This window comes from Sus scrofa, chromosome 8 (genome assembly GCF_054392235.1).
Source record: "Sus scrofa isolate SSC_HxYL_T2T_F1_AM1 chromosome 8, Sscrofa_HxYL_maternal_Yorkshire_Landrace_v2.0, whole genome shotgun sequence".
Classification (NCBI taxonomy): Eukaryota; Metazoa; Chordata; class Mammalia; order Artiodactyla; family Suidae; genus Sus; species Sus scrofa.
In genome coordinates, this window is record NC_139390.1 from 90,107,281 (window position 1) to 90,127,489 (window position 20,209).

General features: G+C 39.1%; 1 protein-coding gene across 3 annotated transcripts in view; it reads right to left on the reverse strand.

The window, feature by feature from the left end:
• Positions 1-20,209, reverse strand: part of HHIP (hedgehog interacting protein) — a 94,608-nt gene that overhangs the window by 68,103 nt on the left and 6,296 nt on the right. For all 3 annotated transcript variants that reach the window (XM_021100665.2, XM_021100664.2, XM_003129171.7), the window contains exons 2-4: positions 19,751-19,943; positions 13,753-13,909; positions 12,871-13,072 (exon numbers count right to left, since the gene is read on the reverse strand). In XM_021100665.2, the coding sequence (XP_020956324.1) occupies positions 12,871-13,072; positions 13,753-13,909; positions 19,751-19,943 (552 nt within the window). The remainder of the gene's footprint in view (positions 1-12,870; positions 13,073-13,752; positions 13,910-19,750; positions 19,944-20,209) is intronic.

Below are 20,209 nucleotides of genomic sequence, written 5' to 3' on the forward strand. Positions count from 1 at the left end.
CAGCTATTATCGTCCTCTTGTTTCACAGGAGAAAAACGGAGGCTGGGGTGGTCAATGCCAGGCCGATGGGCATCAAGCACTTAAGAGAGCCAGGATTCAGCCCTATGTGCCTGCTTCTGCTCCTGCCCTGCCCAGCCTGCTAGCTCTATGTGGCTGCTATTGATCTTGTTTAAAAAGAAGAAATTGTTGGGGAGTTCCCATCGTGGCGCAGTGGTTAACAAATCCGACTAGGAACCATGAGGTTGCGGGTTAGATTCCTGGCCTTGCTCAGTGGGTTAAGGATCTGGCGTTGCCATGAGCTGTGGTGTAGGTCGCAGATGTGGCTCGGATCCCGAGTTGCTGTGGCTCTGGCATAGGCTGGCAGCTACAGCTCGGATTAGACCCCTAGCCTGGGAACCTCCCATATGCCGCGGGAGCGGCCCAAGAAATGGCAAAAAGACCAAAAAAAAAAAAGAATAAGAAATTGTCACAACATTGTAAATCAACTACACCCCCAATAAAGCCTTAAAAAGATGAAGACAAATAATTAAATTAAAAATGTAAAAATATGAAAAAATAGAAAACTCAAGTCAGACCATGTCACTCTTCTGTTCAAAATCCTCCAACAATTCTCCATTTCATTCATAGTAAAAGCCAAAGTCCCTCAGAGAGCATGGATGCCCCTCCCTTAGCCAATGCACACCTCCCACCCTGCCAACACCACATAGACGCTCTGAAAGCTGCTCTCTTATGATGACTCTCCTTCACCACCACCCAGCTCCACACCACTTCCCAGCACACCAGTCCCTACCCATTTCAAGGTCATGGGATAGCTTTACCTTCAAACCCAGGTATGAAAATATAACCACTGAGTTATTCCTACACCTTAAAGACATGATGCCCCCATTAACTGAAACCCCAAGTCCCATGTCGAGTTACGCAGCTTTGAAAACTTTGACTGGTGCGATGCTGTCCTTACTTAGCGGTGAGCATCCCTTATAGAAAGGTCAGTGTGGCAGGATGCCCCATGGGCTCTGCATTGGGAGACACTGCCTGTGTTTCTGCATCAGCACAAAGGGTAAAAAAAAAAAAAATCAGAATACAGCCAAGTAAGCCCCAAACTCTCTGAGCTGGGCCAGCACGGAGTCAACTGCCAACGCCTGAGTCAAACTGACCGCTTCTCTTTACCACATCTTTCTTGGAAAGTGGTGGAGACTTGCACTGCTTTCTAGTTCACAGAATTTTGGAGCTAGACAAGACCTAAGGTATCAATTAGTCTGGTCCTCTGATTTCAAAGATGAGGAGGCAAAGACCCCAGAAGGTTAAGCACCAAATCACACAACCGCTGGGCAAACTCAGTGGATGAGTGCCTTAGCCACTCAGAGAATAGTTCTCACATATACCCGACTGAGCTGGGACATTACAGTAAAGTGACACAGGAGGGATCAAAGGCGTTGACAGTTGATGTGGTTGTCAAAAGTTTTAATAATTATTCACAAGGGAAGAAGTTCACCTAGTTAGTTGTGCCCATAAGACTTTTATTTTATTTAAAAAATTTTGTCTTTTTAGGGGTGCACCCACCGCATATGGAGGTTCCCAGGCTAGGAGTTTAATTGAAGCTGTAGCCACCGGCCTACACCACAGCCACAGCAACACCAGATCCAAACCACGTCTACACCACAGCTCATGGCAACTCAGATCCTTAACCCACTGAGCGAGGCCAGGGATCAAACCTGCCACCTCATGGTTCCTAGTCAGATTCGTTTCCATTGTGCCATAATAGGAACTCCCCATAAGACTTTTAAAATTGTTTTTCTTTCTTTGTTTCATTTGCTTTTATGCAAATGCTTTATATGTGCTTATATTTGATCGAAACCAAAATCTTAAAACACACACACACACACTCAAACCTTCCTTGGGAAAGGAAGCTTTGTCTTTATGTTACAATCAAGGAACTTATACAATTAAGGAACTATGCCAATTACTGGGTAGATCTTTTTGGAGCTAGCTGCATTACTGCAAGTTGCAAAATCCTAACTAAGATCAGCCCCAGGGTGGTGCGTATGGAAACCCTGGACGTAAATACGTTTTTAATGTCACGGGGTCAATCTGATCTTCCAAACCCCTGGAGATTTAAACAGAAGCTTTAATGGTGGTACAGGGCAAAACCACAGACTGGGTGAGAGACAGAATGAGCTATGCGGCTTTTTCAACCTCAGGTCACAGCCTTGGGTCCAGGCTAGGCTAGTAATTGATAACTTATGACAGATGTTTGGTGACCTGTGTGTGGAGGGAAGTCAGTTCAAGTTTTGTTTCACTTTTCCTGAACAGGTGTGTTCACATCCACCCACAAAGATGTTTGCACTGAGGGAATCTCATTATCAATTCTTTCATAGAAAGGCTGATAATTTAATGGGAATTAAACACAGTTCTCTTTTTATCCTCTTAAGGGTTAGTGCTCTCAATTTTTTTCCAACCTCTAGCATCTTCCCTTTTCACTGTGTACACAGTACTTTCTTTTCTTTCTTTTTTTTCTTTAAAAGGAATTCTTCTGAACAGTTTCCAACCATTGGCTAAGGGTTCTTAGAACAGATGTGTTTTCTCTATCTAGAAATGGCCTGAGGACAGATGTCATTTTATTCAAGTGTGTGATCCATTTGGATCAAAGGTGCTTTAGGATAAGAGCCTGGTTTAGAAATAGCTTATTGGAATTTTTTTTAAAGAAGAAGTAAAGAATTTAGGTATTCTCAGAGAGAAAGCCAGAATATTCAATATTGAATATTTGTAAGGAATATTCTTCTCTCAAGAATTTTGAGGCAATAATATCAACCTTTAAGATCCTTTGTCACCATGTTTTATTTTTATATAATAGCTCCAGTTTATTGGCTTCAGTTTTGCAATCAGATTAAATAATCTTAATTGCCTCAATGATGATGTTACTTTATATCAAATTCATTGATGTTCTCTTTTTCTGTTCTTATTCTACTATGATTATGTATGATAGAGTAATTAGCACATATTTTATCTTAAACAAATAGTTTTTTTGTATAGAGTTTCTGTGACTTGAAGTTTATGCCTGTGGAATTGCACATTTTAAAATGAGCAAATGAATTAATTTAAAATTAATTTATAAGGCATGCTCAGAATAAAACAGAATAAAATTTTGAATAAAATTTTATCTCCTTTTTGATAGTAATTCCTGAAAGTCACTGTGACCATACTTACTGTTACCTAGTATTACAAAGTCAAGCTGGGATAGAAAATGACATGATTTGGAAAAAGACTTTATTTATTTATTTTGTCTTTTTAGGGCCCTACCTGAGGCATATGGAGATTCCCAGGCTAGGGGTCAAACCAGAGCTGTAGCCATGGCAATGCCAGATCTGAGCCTTATCTGCTACCTACACCACAGCTCACAGCAGTGCCAGATTAAGCCACTGAATGAGACCAGGGATGGAACCTGCATCCTCATGGATGCTAGTTAGATTCGTTTCCACTGAGCCACTACAGGAACTCTGAAAAAGACTTTGTCAAGCTTTTCTCATTATAACACATTACGGTCTCAATAAAGAGCCTCTCTGAAGATGGTTTTAATTTCTGGGCAGTGACCCAGTTTTTTAAAATGTCCTCAGTTCTGGCCACTATGACAGTTCAACATAATCACAGACGTTCAGACTTTAAAAGAGTCAAAACTAAATGTCAATTGATGAATACTACCAAAGAATATATTAAAATATATTATAGTAAATGGTAATTTATTTATTGCACATAAAGTTATATATTTTATAAGTAAATCTCTCTATATTTAGTATATAAATGCAAAGATGAAAGAAATCTGTTAGAAGCAAAATGCTACATAAATAAATCCCCAAACTGGTCTTAGATAGGAAGACACAAACCAAGGAGCAAACATGCTTACAGATTTAGGAAGCTTTCTATAAAATATTCAATTAATGAGATGGGAAAAGCATCCACTGTAACCTGGGGTCTGAGAGGGAGGTATTTGTGGTCATTCCATTTATATATTCTTGCACCTAAACTCCAGCACATTTCATGATAAATTAACTGATGTGTGATGTGTTGTTTACCTTTGAAACCTTCCTTTAAACTTCTCTCTTCCCTGACTTTATAGTACATTTTACTGATCTACTTTTGTGTGTGTGTGTGTGTGTGTGTGTGTGTGTGTGTGTGTGTGTTTTTAGCACAGTACTGAGGCATATGGAGGTTTCCAAGCTAGGGGTTGAATTGGAGCTGTAGCCACTGGCCTACACCAGCCACAGCCACAGCAACTCAGAATTGGACCTCGTCTGTCTGCAACCTACACCACAGGTCACAGCAACCCTGGATCCTTAACCCACTGAATGAGGCCAGGGATGGAACCTGCATCCTCATGGATACTAGTCAGATTTCGTTTCTGCTGAGCTACAACAGAACTCCCCGATCTACTTTTTTTTTTTTTTTTTAATTATGTTGAGTAATACTCTTCGAATCATGACATTACATGTTAATTTCACAGTAACTTTGCCCAACTGCTCCACTCCCAAATCCTGAGATTCTAAATCTGTGCTTTGAGCAATAGCTGCTAGTGGGCAAAAATATGAGCCTTCTTAGTTTTCAGCCTCAGTATATTTCCTTTGCAAATCCTACAATTTATTAACTCTATGGCAGAGTGACACAAACCATGTTCCAAAATAAACACACAAAAAGACCTACATTACTATAATATCCAGGTTGAGAAAAACTACTCTGAAAGCAAGGAAATGCTGATGAAAGCTTGTTGCCATGCTCCTGTGTTAGCTGCTTTGTGCTTAATTGCTGTTAGGCATGTGCCCTGAGAAACTCAGAACTGGGGGGTTCTGCTTGATGAGGTAGGGAGCAAGGCCATATGCCTAAATGCCAAAAGGTGATGGTGTAAAAATGAAGACGTTTTCTTCCTCTAGTTTTACATTTAAATAAAAATATATTCGGGGTTTATCTTTGCCAATGGAAGAAAACCCACACACATTCACCAATAACTTTGTTTCCATAGAACTGCCATGTAATTTTGGTGCAAATGCTAATACCATCATAGAGTTTCCAGCAATTATCAACCAATCCCAGATAAAGGGGGGGGGGAACTGTTCAATCCCGGGGAGAATAGTTAACAGTGGTCGCTGGAGCTTGTGAGTCATTCTGAGGGCTGGGCACTTTTTCCTTTCCTTCCAATTCTTTTCATGTTCATATGATAGATGATGAACAGCTAATGCTTCATTAGTACTTCAAAGTACTTCAGATTCATATGAGATTGTGCATGTAAAGTGGTAGGTACAACCTTGTACTATCTCCATTCTGCAGATGAAGAACCAAGCCTACAGTTTTAAACAACAAGCCTGGAGTCAAACAGCCAGCACAGGGTCTGAACGCAGTGACAAGCATGAGTCTGCATGCTTGACAGCCTCCTCACTGTCTAGCCAGCCAGGATGAGTAGCACGAGCGGGCCTACACCAACCATCACCTAGCTCTGCTTCTTGAACGTGCTCCCCAATCTTCCCTCCCAGGAGGCGCTGCTGTTTAAAAGCACAGAGCAGCAGAGCCCTGCGGTCTGACAACTGCCTTGCAAATCCAGCTCTGCTACTGGCTGGCGGTGTTCTCGTGCGCAGTTTCCTTAACTTCTGGACCTCAGTCTCTTCGTCTGTGAAGTGGGATATTCATGCCTGCCTCTCGGGGCTCCTGGGAGGATTACAGAGGTACTCTGGTAATAGGGTAGCAAAGTAAGTGCTTTAAAAAATGGCTGTCAGGATTAGTAAGAAACACGAGAGCGTCCTTGCTAACAACGTGGCTGGCTTGAAGACCATCTATACCACTGGGCAAGAAAAGCTACTGAAGGTCTCCCAAAGGGAGGGCTGTACTCCCTCTACTATTGAGAGGTAGCTTTGTGATTTCCTTTTCATGAGATAATAGAGCCACTGGAAAACCCGGCCACTGGACATTATCAGCAGCCCTTCTCTCTTCTCTTTCTAGTCATTTACAGTGAGGTGGTGGCTGCTGTATCCAGACAGATGCTCTTTAAAGATGGCAGCGACCTTTCCTAGAGTAAAGATTTCTTAGTTTTTCATTAGTTTTAAATGATTACATAGGACTTCTAAGATTTACAGGCTCTATTTCCTTTGCCTTTCAAGTCTTAGATAAATAAAAAGACTTTCCTCACCTCAGCTGTGACTTATGGGACTAAAAATGCAGGAGAAGGCGGGTCTTTCTCTACTCAACCGGAGGGACCCTGCATACTCCAATTTCTGCTTCCATGAAAAAAACATCATGCATGCTGGAGAATAACTTATGGATTAAACTGGCTCATACTGGCATCTATGTCCATTTCTATTTATTAAAATGTTTTATCACTAGAATTGCAAATGCCAAAATAAAAAAGAGTGCCGGAAATGCAACTAATTTAACTAAAGAGAAAATTAGACTAGATTATTTCACATGACCAAGGGACCTTTTGCTTCACAGAAAAATGATCTCTCTGTGGACATTCACAGTGATTGAAAATGAGATAGACTTATTCAAAAACTGAAAACAACATTTTTCAAGGTATAGGCCAGTTTGATATAGTGTCAGCCACACTCAATAAAATAAAGATAGTTGGGTTTAATATATCACTATTATCTTAATATAAAAAATAAATTCAGTAAAAAAATTTACATGTGGATCTACATTTTTATGGTTCAGAATCAGATTTTTACCCCAAAATGAAGGCATTTAAAAGTTTTTGAAGACCATTCATTAACTTTCTACTACTTTTATTTTATTTTATTTTTTTATTTTCCCACTGTACAGCAAGGGGGTCAGGTTATCCTTAGATGTATACATTGCAGTTACAATTTTTTCCCCCACCCTTTCTTCTGTTGCAACATGAGTATCTAGACATAGTTCTCAATGCTATTCAGCAGGATCTCCTTGTAAATCTATTCAAGGTTGTGTCTGATAAGCCCAAGCCCGATCTCGTCTACTACTTTTAGAATGAAGGTATCTAATGGTTATTTCCACCACTAAAGCAATTCTCTTTCAGATGAGATTTAATAACTTCTGATGCAATAATTTGATAGGTCACAAACATAAAAAAAAAAAGAACATTCCAGAATGGTGATGTTTCTATTGCAATATTTACCAAATATGTTAAATATATTTTGCTGCTTTCTTTCAACCAAACACACACTTTCTCCCAACCTAAAAAGTATGCTTAAAAGCAGAGTTCTAACAACTTTCCTGAGAAAGCATTTGCTATGAGACCCAAGCATCATCATATGTGTGTGTGTCTGTGTGTGTGTTATATTTCCAATACAAGTTTTGAAAAGAACATTGCTTCTCATTTATGCTCTGACTCACTTCACTTGAACAAAAGCACACAAACATTTCATGGGCTACTATAGATCACCAGTTAAAGACAGAGGAAGATGTGAAAGGTAAGGTCTCTGATAAGCTTCAGAAAAGTAGGACATCAAATCCAGTGGGCCAATGAGCTCTTGGATTTCACTAACTTGCGCTGCTCATAACTATGCGGGTGATTTGCAAGCATGTGAAATCAGAGGCTGCCCGTGGGCTCCTGCCCCAGGGCACCTTGCATCCTCCTCCATGCTGTCTCTCAAGAGCCCCATGTCAATGGGCTCACTCACCCGGACAATCTGCAGCTTTCAGCCTTACGTCCTCTCCTCCCCTGGTAGAAGGACTGCCTTGAAAAGCATCTTTTGAAATGAGGATCCAAGCAGATAGAGAGGGACAGGAGTCTAGGCACACTTGTCCCAGTGACAGACAAGTCTTTAGCTCTGTCTGCTGCACGCTGCAGGCCAAAAGGGCTGCCGTGGATGTGAGTCCTCTGATCGCCCAGGAAAACTGGGTGTCAGTTTCTCGGGGGGATGGGGGGGACGATGTCACCCTGTAGGTGACAGACTCAAGATCATCTTGAGTGTGGCAGGCACACCTGCAAAGCTAAGGCTGGCTTTTAGATTCTTGACAGTCGGGACGTCTGGTGAGATGACACTTAAGTAACTTCCGGTATCCCTGTCATTTTTTTAACAAGGGTTTTCAGATATAATAGCAAACTACATATTTTAGGAACAAGAATGAGAACAATGTTGTCAACCAACTGAATACCAGATTCCCAAAAGGAACAAAAAGAGGAAAAATGGGTAAAGCCATGTCCCATTAGAATGAACTGTGGAGATTTTTAAACATCATTTTTCAAACTTTGGTATCAAGAATCTTTCATGCTGCCTAAATTAACTCTTCTTTTCACTCAAAGTGGACAAGTAATATGTGGAGGTCAAGTAAATGACAGGTAGAGGACAATGACAGCTGGTGTCCAACAATTTGCTACCAGTAGTCACTTTAGTAATATGGTGTGGCCACAGCCAGAGAAAATGGGTCTCATTCCCAATTCAGCTGACCCATGGGTGAGGCTCAGTCTAGACCAGTGGTTCTCAAATTGGCTACACATTGAAATTACCTGGAAATGCTTTAAAAATGAACTGATGCTTGAGTTCCAGCTCCAAATATTCTGATTTAATTTGGAAAATAGGATTGTCTAAAGCTCCCAGACAATTCAACAGTGCAGCCATTCTCGAGAACCACAGGCCGACCATTCTCAAGCATTTCGCATAGATGAGACTAGTTCTTGTACTTGCCAGAAGGACTGACTCTGAATTCAGAGATAAGCTCACTATAAAGATCTCGGATCACCAGGATCATGGAATTTCCCTCTTTGGGATAAAACAACATCGACAAACAAGGTCTATGCCCCCTACTCGCACACCACACACACACACACAAAATGAAGATTTTAGTCTGATCACCAGTTGGACACTTGAACCATTCTTGATAAGGTCAGCATTAGGGGTCAGCTTGTCCCATGCACTATCACTAAAGATCTAGCACACCATTAGCTAGTTTTAAAACATATATCTGACTCACGCTTGGCAATTTCAAAAAGCTCAGTTTTCAAGGATTTGAGCTGTTGTGATTGGAATCACCTATTCCTCAATGAAATGGAAATTTACATTCATATGGCATAGAATGTATTCCCTTAATTCAACTCTACAATTTATCTCCTATAGCAAAAAAAATGGTCGGTTCTGTAGCTGGTGCTTTGCATTTTTGCACATAAATTTTGCTCCATGAAATGTAGACCGCTATGCTCACAGGGTGTTGAAATCTCCTACAATATAGGCAGCATAATCAGAGTGTTTAAAGACAAGACACCATATTTTTAGCTTCAGTCAAGACCCAATTAGGAAGGAGCTGTCCAAATTCCCTGAATGACTTGTCCTTCTCTGGTGGTGTAAGAATCAGGGCTGGTAGAGATTTAAGGAGATCAACCAAACGCAGCTCCTTGCCACAAAAAGGTCAGTCCTTTACCAAGTGACAGAAATCATTGTTATTTCTTAATTTATAATTAGCAGAAAAGAAATTCAAGATTCCCTTATACCCAGCACTGGCTTTCAGAAACTCTTATAATCAAGAATTCTTCTTTATGTCTGATTTAATATACTCATCTTGGACATTAATTACTGTCATGGGGGGATCACCACTGTGGTTTGTTCTGCAGTTATTTCAAACATACGAAGCTTGGGCTTATTATACATGATTAATTTTGTGATTTGAATACTGTGATCAACCCTTTAGTCTGTTAAAATAACTAGATTCCTTCTCAGGATTTTTAAAACTGTAAGAATAGAGAAGTGATATGCATAATAATTTATGAAAATTCCTACTTGCATTATTTATGCAAAATGATCCTTGACAAACACAGAATACTGCCATGAACACACTAACTATTCACATACCAAGAAGCCTGAAGAATTGCACTGAAATAGTTGTGATAAGCTTTTTACTTCCACATTTCCGAGGGGCAGACCACAAAAATCACTGGAGTAAGCAGCTCATGAATGTGTTGGCATTTGCCTCATCAAACCAACAGTAGCCACTTCTAACACTTCCCATCTGTGACTTGTGACAGGAGTTCCTTAGAGACTGAGATAAAGACCAGTTGTAGAATAACCCACTTAAGGTGATAAGGATATGATATTATTACTTGCTATACAATATATACTCAAATATGCATGTAATAGATTCCTATTTTATTGATACTACTAACTGGCAAATACTAGGGAGTCCAAAATATGAACTTTAAAAGACACCACATTTTGTCATCGACATGTAGAAATATGTATATCTACATAGAAATATGTAGAAGAATGGATTCTAAAGTTTATTTTAGGTACAGGAGCCTTGCAGCTCTCCTAGGAAAAGAGGGCCAAATAGGGTTCTGCAGCGTTCCCAGACGCCTGTGGAACCAACATACTGCAGAATCACGGCACTGTCGTAACTTGGCTTGTGCAATTTTATTGCATGATGAGATGTCTCAACATCAGAGAAGACAAACTTTCATTCATATCCCAATGAATGGGCGTAAATGAAAAGAGAGGGACGCTGAAGTAACTCTAATTAGAAGGAAGGCATTCTTTAGGCAGTTAAATTGAAGTAAAGACAAGAACATCAAGTTTTCACTTCTTACAACAAAATTTTCAAGTATTCTGAGTCTGTTTCTTTCACTTATATTTGATCACACACATATTTTTAGCACCAACATCTTAAGTAAAATAGTACCAGAAAACTATGTATTATTCTTTCAAATACCTAAAGATACATTATATTTTAGAGCAAACAGGCAACATGTATCACAGCATAGGTCCTTCAACTCAGTAATGCTCCTTCTATCAGTAAATTTCAAAATAATCATCCATGATCAGATTACATAATACATACAAGAATGATAAATAACATTATCTACAATGATAAGAAAATACTGGGGTCACCCTAAATACTTCATAGTAAGGAAGTGGAACGTGCAAAAAAGATAAAAAATTAAGTTTTTTCTTTTTTCTTTTTTTTTTTTTTTTGTCTTTTTGCTGTTTCTTGGGCCGCTCCCGCGGCATATGGAGGTTCCCAGGCTAGGGGTCCAACTGGAGCTGTAGCCGCCCGCCTATGCCAGAGCCACAGCAACAGCGGGATCCGAGCCGCATCTGCAAGCTACACCACAGCTCACGGCAACGCCGGATCATCAACCCACTGAGCAAGGGCAGGGACCGAACCCGCAACCTCATGGTTCCTAGTCGGATTCGTTAACCACTTCGCCACGACGGGAACTCCAAAAATTAAGTTTTTGAGAACAGTTTCCAAGCCCGGTAACACACTCATGATATATTGTTAGGTGAAAAAAGAAGGCTAAAAAGATGTAAATATGGTTGGATTTCAATTTTATTTTATTTTATTTTTTTTTTTTTCAATTTTATTTTAAAGCTTCTTAGGAAAAAAAGCTACAAGAAAATATGATCTTTATTTTTACATTTATGAATATGGACTTCTGTTACTTTTGTAGTCATGAAAAATTCATTTAATTTTAATATGAAAACTGGAAGAAAGTATATAAAAATGTTAATAGTGGTATTCCTGTTTGGTGGGATTATAGGTGATGATTTTTAAAATATTTTCCCCAATTTTTTATTTTATAGATAACATGCTTAACTTTCATGGTAAGAAAAACCCTTCTAGTGAGTAATGGCCTTTGCTGCTGAATCTTTATTGTTTGCTCATTAGCTACCACTGGCAGTGAGTTATCAGAACCCATTTCAGAGTGTATTTATTGAACTCTGATGTGCAAAGCATTAATGCTTCATTTTAAAAGACTTTTGATTATTTGCTGGGAACTGTAATGAACATTTTTATTGGGAGAAAGCTAAAACGCCTGTTTTATACGGCTTCTCCACACCATCTGTGCCTTGGTGCCAAAGCCCCTTTCCTTACAGGACCACAAGTACCATAAGGTACTTCTCTTCACAGTACGCCTTGGTGATGCTGTCACAACATGACCTTGAGGCTGGGTGGTCCCAACAATAGGCATTCTCTGTACTCTAATTGAGTCATCCTAATTATTTCACATGGTAGGTACTGAATAGATAGATATCAGGAATATATTTATATTTTTTGGATTTGTTTCTTCTGGTCTTGATGTTCTTACCTTTGCATAGAGCTCAACAAAGCAAAGAGGAGCTTATTCCTATATGAGTAGAAATCCTCCTTTAATTTTGTTTCCAGTTTAGAAATGAAAAAGATAACCACTTCTTTCTAAATCATACAGTTAATTTGTCTCACTCTGAAACAGTCATGAGCTGTTAAGTCTTAATTTTCAAATGCTAGTTTGGCGGACACCTTAGTACTGCTAATACTGCTAATATAGTACTGTGTTACCCTTTTGTGAAACAAACTTTGACAATTTTATTTACACACCTACTAGATTATTTAATGTGAGAATTCAAAGTGGAGAAGTGGGAAAGAAGGCAAATAGATGTGCTTAGATATTATAAAGGTGGCCAACTATAAATAAAATATCTGACTTACCTGTAAAAACATTGCACAAGGAAATCACAATATAAGGAGCATTTTTTATGACAGAGACTCAAACACAGATGCAGCAAAAGAATGATTTGCGATTGCCAAAATGATCAAAAGACCTCTTTGGTTCTGCTAGCAAATGCTGCTATACAATTCTAAGTATTATGCCTGTTAAACGATATTTAAACAAATACTTTATAAAACCAAGAGTTAAGTCTGTAAATTACATATGGAAACCATGTCAAAATATCAATCTGATTGCACTGCTCAACAGTTCCCGAATAACATTCAAAATGTAATGTCAGTGTCCTGATTTAGTTGCCATAATTACTGTTCCCTTATGTTGTTCTCCTTATTTTCTCCTATATTCTTTCTTTTATTACAAAGAAATACTTCTAGTTAGGATAACACTAAAATAAAATTAACATAGCCAGAGCAAAGATAAATAAAATTTAAAAAGCCAACCTTTATTCCACTTTGAACAAGTTTGTGAATGTCCAAATAAGGCTCCTTGAAAATTTCTCCTTCAGGGGTAAGTATCTTCACGTAACCTTCTTTTTCCAGAATGAAGAGACGGTGTGAGCCGTCCCCACTATGCAGGGCGCTGACAGGCTGGCGCAGCCCACTCACAACCTCCTGGATACAGAAGCAGTTGTGCTTATGCTTTCTAAACAAATTAAAGAAAACCAGTAAGCTTTGCTTGCGATGAAGGAGGTACGGGATGCCCTTAGCATCCTTTTCAAGATATATTTCCTCTAGGAATCAATGGTTTCCATAATCATGAAGGGCTGCTAATCCCACGTCACAATATGGCCTTTCAAAGTCTTTTCAGTGGGGGAAAAAAAACCAAAAACCCTCAAAAAGCCTTCAATCTGAACGTAAAGGAGAGAATCAAAATAACATACATATTTTAAAATTTCACAAGCTCACAATCTCATCTTTCAGTGACAATAATTCAAATTCGCTTTACTCACCATGATTAAACCTTATGAAAAGGCACACAGAGAGAAAGCTCTAAGATCTATTTATAAAACTCTGATTTGCTAATAATCACGGTGCTGAATGTTTCCACAGCGCCATAAGCTAACAATAACCATACAATTCAGGTTTAAAATTATTCTCATAAAATTCCTATGAATCATAGGGAAGCCAAGCTCATAACAGAAGATTAATGGTCTCAGCATTAAAAGCATTTAAGGGAATATGATTTTAGAGAAGCAAACTACCAAAAAGAAAAAAAAAAAAAAAACAGCTGGAAGATACAGCTGTTGGATGTGAGCACAGCCAGTCCTCAAGATTTGCTACTTTTTTCTTTTTTAAGATTAAAGAACATTTAGCTTTATGAACCTGCTAATGTCTTCCACTTTGTCGTATTCTTCCATCTGGTCCAAGTAATTAGATGCTGGTCCTCTGACTTGTTTTCTTGGAAAATCTGGAAAGCACAAGCCACCATCTTTTCTTGCATAATAAAAGCAAAACTCATCAGCAGTAGTTTGAAGGAAACCTTTAAAAAAATGTAAAAAGACTCAGTAGAAATATTTAGGGTCATGGTAAAAACACTGCACTTGAAGGACAAAGGACAGGGAAAGAATTTTTAGGAAAAATATGTAGATTCTAAGAAAAATCTATAGACAAAAACAAAAGGAAAGAATAACATTGGGGATTTATGATCTCCATTGATTTTCTTTTTTTTTTTTTGTCTTTTTTTTTTTTGTTGTTGTTGTTGTTGCTATTTCTTGGGCCGCTCCCGCCGCATATGGAGGTTCCCAGGCTAGGGGTTGAATCAGAGCTGTAGCCACCGGCCTACGCCAGAGCCACAGCAATGCGGGATTCGAGCCTCGTCTGCAACCTACACCACAGCTCACGGCAACGCCGGATCGTTAACCCACTGAGCAAGGGCAGGGACCGAACCCGCAACCTCATGGTTCCTAGTCGGATTCGTTAACCACTGCACCACGACGGGAACTCCTCCATTGATTTTCTTTTTTGGCTGCCCCACAGTTTATGGAGTTCCCGGGCCGTCTATGCCACAGGTGCAGCAACACTGGATCCTTTAACCCACTGTCCTGGGCCAGGACTCAAACCTGTGTCCTGGTGCTGCAGAGACACCACCCATCCCATTGCACCACAGTGGGAATTCCCATTTCTTTTTCAACCAAGAGTAAAGAATTGCAGTAAAAGTGAAATACTATTGTGTTGGATATCTTAAAAGGCTCAGAAGAAATAGACCTAATACGAACCCAGCATTAATCTATAATAAGATTAATTGTTAATTAAGATTAATTAATTTATAACAAGCACTGACACTATTTTCAAGCCTCCTCAATCACCTTATATTGCACTGGCAAGATCATCTGATGTCTACTCAGCACTTTTTCCCTACAGTACTAAACACTTTCTAAGGAGAAAAATAATGATCAAGAAAGACATTTTGATTTTTACCTAACAAATTAAATTATTTTACTCCCAATCAGTTTTGTGATAAAGACACCTGGTAACTTAGTTGAAGTTTAAAAGTAGTATAATGGATGCAAGTCTGTAAGAACAAGAATTTGGGGACAAACAAGTGAGGCTTATCAATGGAACATGAAAAATACTAAAAAGTTTACTTTCTATGAGCTAGTTCTAGGCCTTCAATTCTTTTTTTTTTTTAAATTTGTTTTTATTGTTCTTCAATTCTAATCTTGAAATCCAAGGGTCCTAAATGGTTAAAAACTAATATACATTTTGACCTAACGTTTGGGTGAAATGTATCACCCCTAAATTTCTGAGACAGACTCTTCAAGACCAATATCTGACTAAGCTATAGAGAAACATCTTGTTTTTGCAATCAGGCAAGTAACAGCAGGTGTCTCTGTGTGTCTGTGTGTGTGTGTGTGTGTGTGTTGGGGGTGGGCAGAACAAGGAGGCATGGCAGCTGGCAAGGGTGCTCCCTGGGAGGGGCAAGGCAGCTGGAAGGAGGTTATCTTTGAAAAAAATCCAGGGATTAGAATTAAGGAGAGGAATGAAGGCTGCGATAGCATTGACTCATCTTCAGCAATTCACTTTTTGCAAAAGGTAAATTTTCTCCTCCATTCTTTAATGGCCAAGCATCAGATGAAAACTGCCCAGTAGTGTTAAATAATTCTGTTCGAGGTAAAAAGAAGGAAAGTTACTAAATCACATTTTTCACAGTTTGGGGCTAGACAGATCCTGTGGGGGGATATATATGGCAGTTCTCAATGTCAATATTACACATGCAGGAAGACCATCCTACTATGGATATGTTAACAACTGAATGTGTGAAGGAGAAGTTTTGTTTTAATGTGATGTTTGCGGGGGTGGGGTGGGGGGGGAGGTCACAGAAAAACTTCAAAGTGCAATTTCAAAGAATTTTTTTTTTTTAAATTCTGTTTATCAGCATTACAGTCTGCAAACCTATATACTATCTTAAGAGGAAATGAATGAACAATGCTGGTGACTAATTCCATTCTATAAGGAATTCTTAGCTAGGGCAAACCTGAGGAAATGGAAATGATTTTCAAATGGAACATCTGAAGATGAATGAGGGTAGATTCATAAACTCTGTCACTCCAAGAGTACTATGTACTCTTAGCAAATTAAACCACACCGAACCAATATGTTAACAATGAATTACTCCAAGCTTTGTATACTATCTAGACAAACTGAATCATCCAAATGAGAAGAAGGAAGCCAACGCAGAACACTTTTACATAAAAACGTGGGCGTTTTTCCGACAATTATGACATTTGCATTGAAATGTCTAATACTTTCAGGATTAGTACTTTACCTTAAATGATTCAATTTTTCAGAGAGTGATAAGATATATTTTTCTCTGAAGAGCCAAAAGGGATCTGATTTCAGGACATGGGGCTAACATTTATTGTTAGAGAAGATAAAATTTACCAAAGGGTCCTCTTCTGTTTGGAAGGAACCACTGAAGACAGCGTTTTACTGAACGTGATTCGCTCACCCTAGATCGTCATCACATAACCAAATCCACTAACGGTGGCAGTCGCTGGTGCTTCCAGCAGCTGTAATTTTCTTACAACTCCTGATAATTTATCAAATGTTTTGGAACTGTAACTCTTCTCCTGGACCATAAACCCAGTCCTACCATGCCACAAAGCACCCTATAAAATGCTGACATGTAAATAAATAGTCCCTGTGCAATTTTCTAAGCTCTAGCTCTTCTCTGAATATGTATGCTAGAGAAAAGTTATTTTTCCTCATTATATATGCTGTCCATCATGACAAGGAAAAAATGAAAAACAATCCCACCCTGCCCTAAGGTCCGCACCAGAAAGCATTTTCTAGCAGAGGGGGTGGATTTGGGTGTTTTCAGAGCCGCTCTGGCTTGCTGTCTTGGGGACTAATGAGACACATGTGTAAGCTATCTGACTGGGGTCAGGAGTGGCTGTGGACTCGAGAAACTCAATGGAATCAAATCCTTGACCTTGGCCTCTTTAGCAACAGGATTAAACCAATTGAACTAATTGTGTACAGACATTTCACACTACCATAACCTACAGCTGAGAGATGACAGTCTGGTCCAAGAATGATACAAATCATTATGATAATGAGTGTGAAGGAAGAAGCAAGGCCCAGAGATGTCCTTTCATATGCTTTCCAGAGTGTATTATGCCCTCGCTTAGTGAACAGCAAAGTATCTCCTCTGTTCATCGTAATTCAGGAAGAAGACGAGACCTGGAGTGATGAGAAGGGAGCCCTTGTGGGTTTTTTTAAACATAATTTTGGATTTTTAGAAGTGTTAAGAGTATCTCCCTGAGTAAATTCACAACTGGAGAATATTATGAGGAATAAAACTCTATCCTCACTGTAGTAACTTTTTAACTTCTTTTTTTCCTTTTTGTGAAAATAAGTAGTTATCTTTCAGATATACTTGTATCTCGAAGTGAGTGGTACTTTCTTAAAGCCATGAGGGTGAAGCAAAGGGATAGGTTGTTTATGTATTTAATTCTTTATGTATTGAGATGGGGGGATAAATGAAGATGTCACTGGAATTACTATTATTATTATTATTATTGGCTGAACTCGTGGCATATGGAAGTTCCTGGGCCAGGGATCTAATCTGAACAGGTAGCTGCAACCTACATCAGAGCTATGGCGATGCCAGGATTCTTAACCCACTGTCCCACAGCAGGAACTACAACCTTTAAAGTCCCTTCCTCTTCGTGTTTTTGATTGGCAGAAAACTGAGGCTAATAATGAGAATTACAAATAAAAATTTGTGAAGAATTACAAAGTAGCTGTTTTTCACAATTTTGAACTTTGAAGAAAAGCAAATCATGTCATTAAATAGACTTCAGAAGGTAAAAATATTACAGATTTGCTTTTTGAGCAATTTCTGAAAATGAGTGTTCTAGAATCCTAAAGGGCCGTCTGTGTTGGGGGTCAGGGCTGAGGGGAGGATTATCATCTTATTCATCATACTTTAAGAAATGGTAACCTACATGCCAAGGATCAGTCTGGCTAACAAATTGATCAACAGAAGTAACACAAAGAGTGTGTTATTCCAGCTCACTTTGGGGACAAGTATTTAGAGCAATTATTAGCATTTGATGGATGCAGAGGCAGCCCCTGCTGTTCGCTGCCAAAGCCTGCTGGCCTGGCCCTGAGAAGCACCCTTGCTGCTCCATCCACCACTGGAGTGGAGCTTTCATCTGGTTATCTTTCAAGGCAGCCTGGGTGGCCACAAAAAGCACTTGACATCTTGATGCACTTCAGCAGTTTTACATATATACAAACTTTGTAGAAAAATAAATTTGTCATTCGTCACCACATATGTTGATCTGGGGAGCAAGGAGTTTGCAGTTCTGGCTCCTGAGCTGTTTGCTGTGCTCTCTCTTTCAGGGGATATTGCTTTTTGTTGTTTGTTTTGGAAGCTAAAATAACTTCAAACATAGGAAGTCCCCCACAGATGAGTCCCCAAACCCAGCCTAGTGGTATTTATCCACTAGTGGTATTTATAGATAAAGGTTGATAAAAATGCTGAGTGTCAATATCATTGTCAACGTCTAGTGGTAAAGGTAAACCTTCCAGTCTGGAAATTTGCAGCAAACCTTCATGGGACCTAATCTGTTATCACTTCTCGGCAGGCCATCTAGGCAACCGTGACCTATTCTACTTTGCTTCAGGGGAATGTGATAAAGAGGAAGAAACAGCTGGTTTAAGGAAAGCCTTAGAAACATGGCTGTAGTTTATAAAGACAATAATAATATTTTCACATTGAATGGATTTAGATATATGTTATGGTACACTAAAGGAAGCAAGCAACCCGAGTCAAAATGTTTTCTTAGGCTATTAGGGGAGTTCTATTAAAAAAAATACAAAACTCTACACTTTTCTGGGTCACAGAAAAAAGTAAAATGTGCATAGCAGTGAAAAAAAACTCCCCAAGTGCATCCTACAGTTCTTAAAGCTTGTCTTTTTCACATCAGTGCCATTGAGTTTTATAAACTGGTGGCTTCAGTAATTTGTTTGTGTGTGACTGTCTAACTAACACAATCTGCCTCGTTAAATTCTTTTCTACCTCTGTGTTGATTCTTCCAACTGAAGCAACAACCACCAGGGTTTATAAACTTCTGATGGTAAAATTAATCAACACCCAAGAACCTGTATGTTTATTAGAGTCCAAAATATGATAGTGACCATGTATCTTTGGGACTCTATAAGCATAAGAACTTGAACTTCGTCTAGCTTCTCACTTTCTCATTGTGCAACTCTGGTTAAAGCATCTCACTTCTCCTGAGGCTCAGTTTGCCTCATCTGTCAAATGGAAATAACTCCATCTCTCCTATCTATCTCACAGGGTATTTGAGGAGCAACTGAGTTATTATATGTTAGAGTGCTTTGTCAGGGGTTACTTTTGGGGGGATTTCAAATTCTATTTTATTTAAGGAAATACCTTAAAAGTCAATGGACAATTTTCACTTACACATCAGCTGCGTAGAAGAGGAGCTGGCTGTCTTGATATCGACACTGATGGGTAAAGACACCAACAAGAAATTTGTACCGATAATCCAGCTTAGGTAAAGACGACCAACCATAAGATGACCAACCAAGTTATGGGTTTAACAAGAAATGTCAACTATTTCAACAAAACGACGTACGGTTCGTAGGCTGACATGACAGTAATCCTTTTGGCAGCAATAAAAGATTACACATTTGAGGTAAAAATAGGTATTTTGAAAGTCGAGATAAAGTCTACCATCTCCTAAGCATGCAATTGGGAACAGGGATCTTGGAAGAATACTGTGCAGTAGCTGATTTAATTTTTTTTTTTTTTTTTTTTTTTTTTTTTTTTTTTTTTTTTTGGTAATACCTGGAATATGGCCTCGGCAAGTATAAAAGAATTCTTTGCAATAGTCTTTGCAGAGCAGGGGAAGCACTGGGTCTCTTCCCAAGGCTTCTCTCTCAGGTGAGTGGAAAAGGCTCTGGGAGTGTGGAGAGCAGAGCGCACATCTGATTTCCTCCAGTAACTTCCCGCATTCTGTGTTGTTGGTCACAGAGAATATCTGAAAGCCATAAATCAGAAACAAACTTCTTTTTAGTGGCACGAAGTGAGGTTTGGTTATGATTTCCAGTAATCACACAAGGAGAAAAAGTGTCATCTCGCCCATGCAATTGTCTGCGAAGAATCACCATTCACGATGCCAAATGCCTTTATGAGGATACACGTGCAGCCTCTGGGGTTGAGACAGGAGAGCAAAGGGTAGGAATGCAGGCCTGCGCTTCTTATTCTTACTCTTACGAATCAGTCTGCTTATCCATCTTTCAGGTG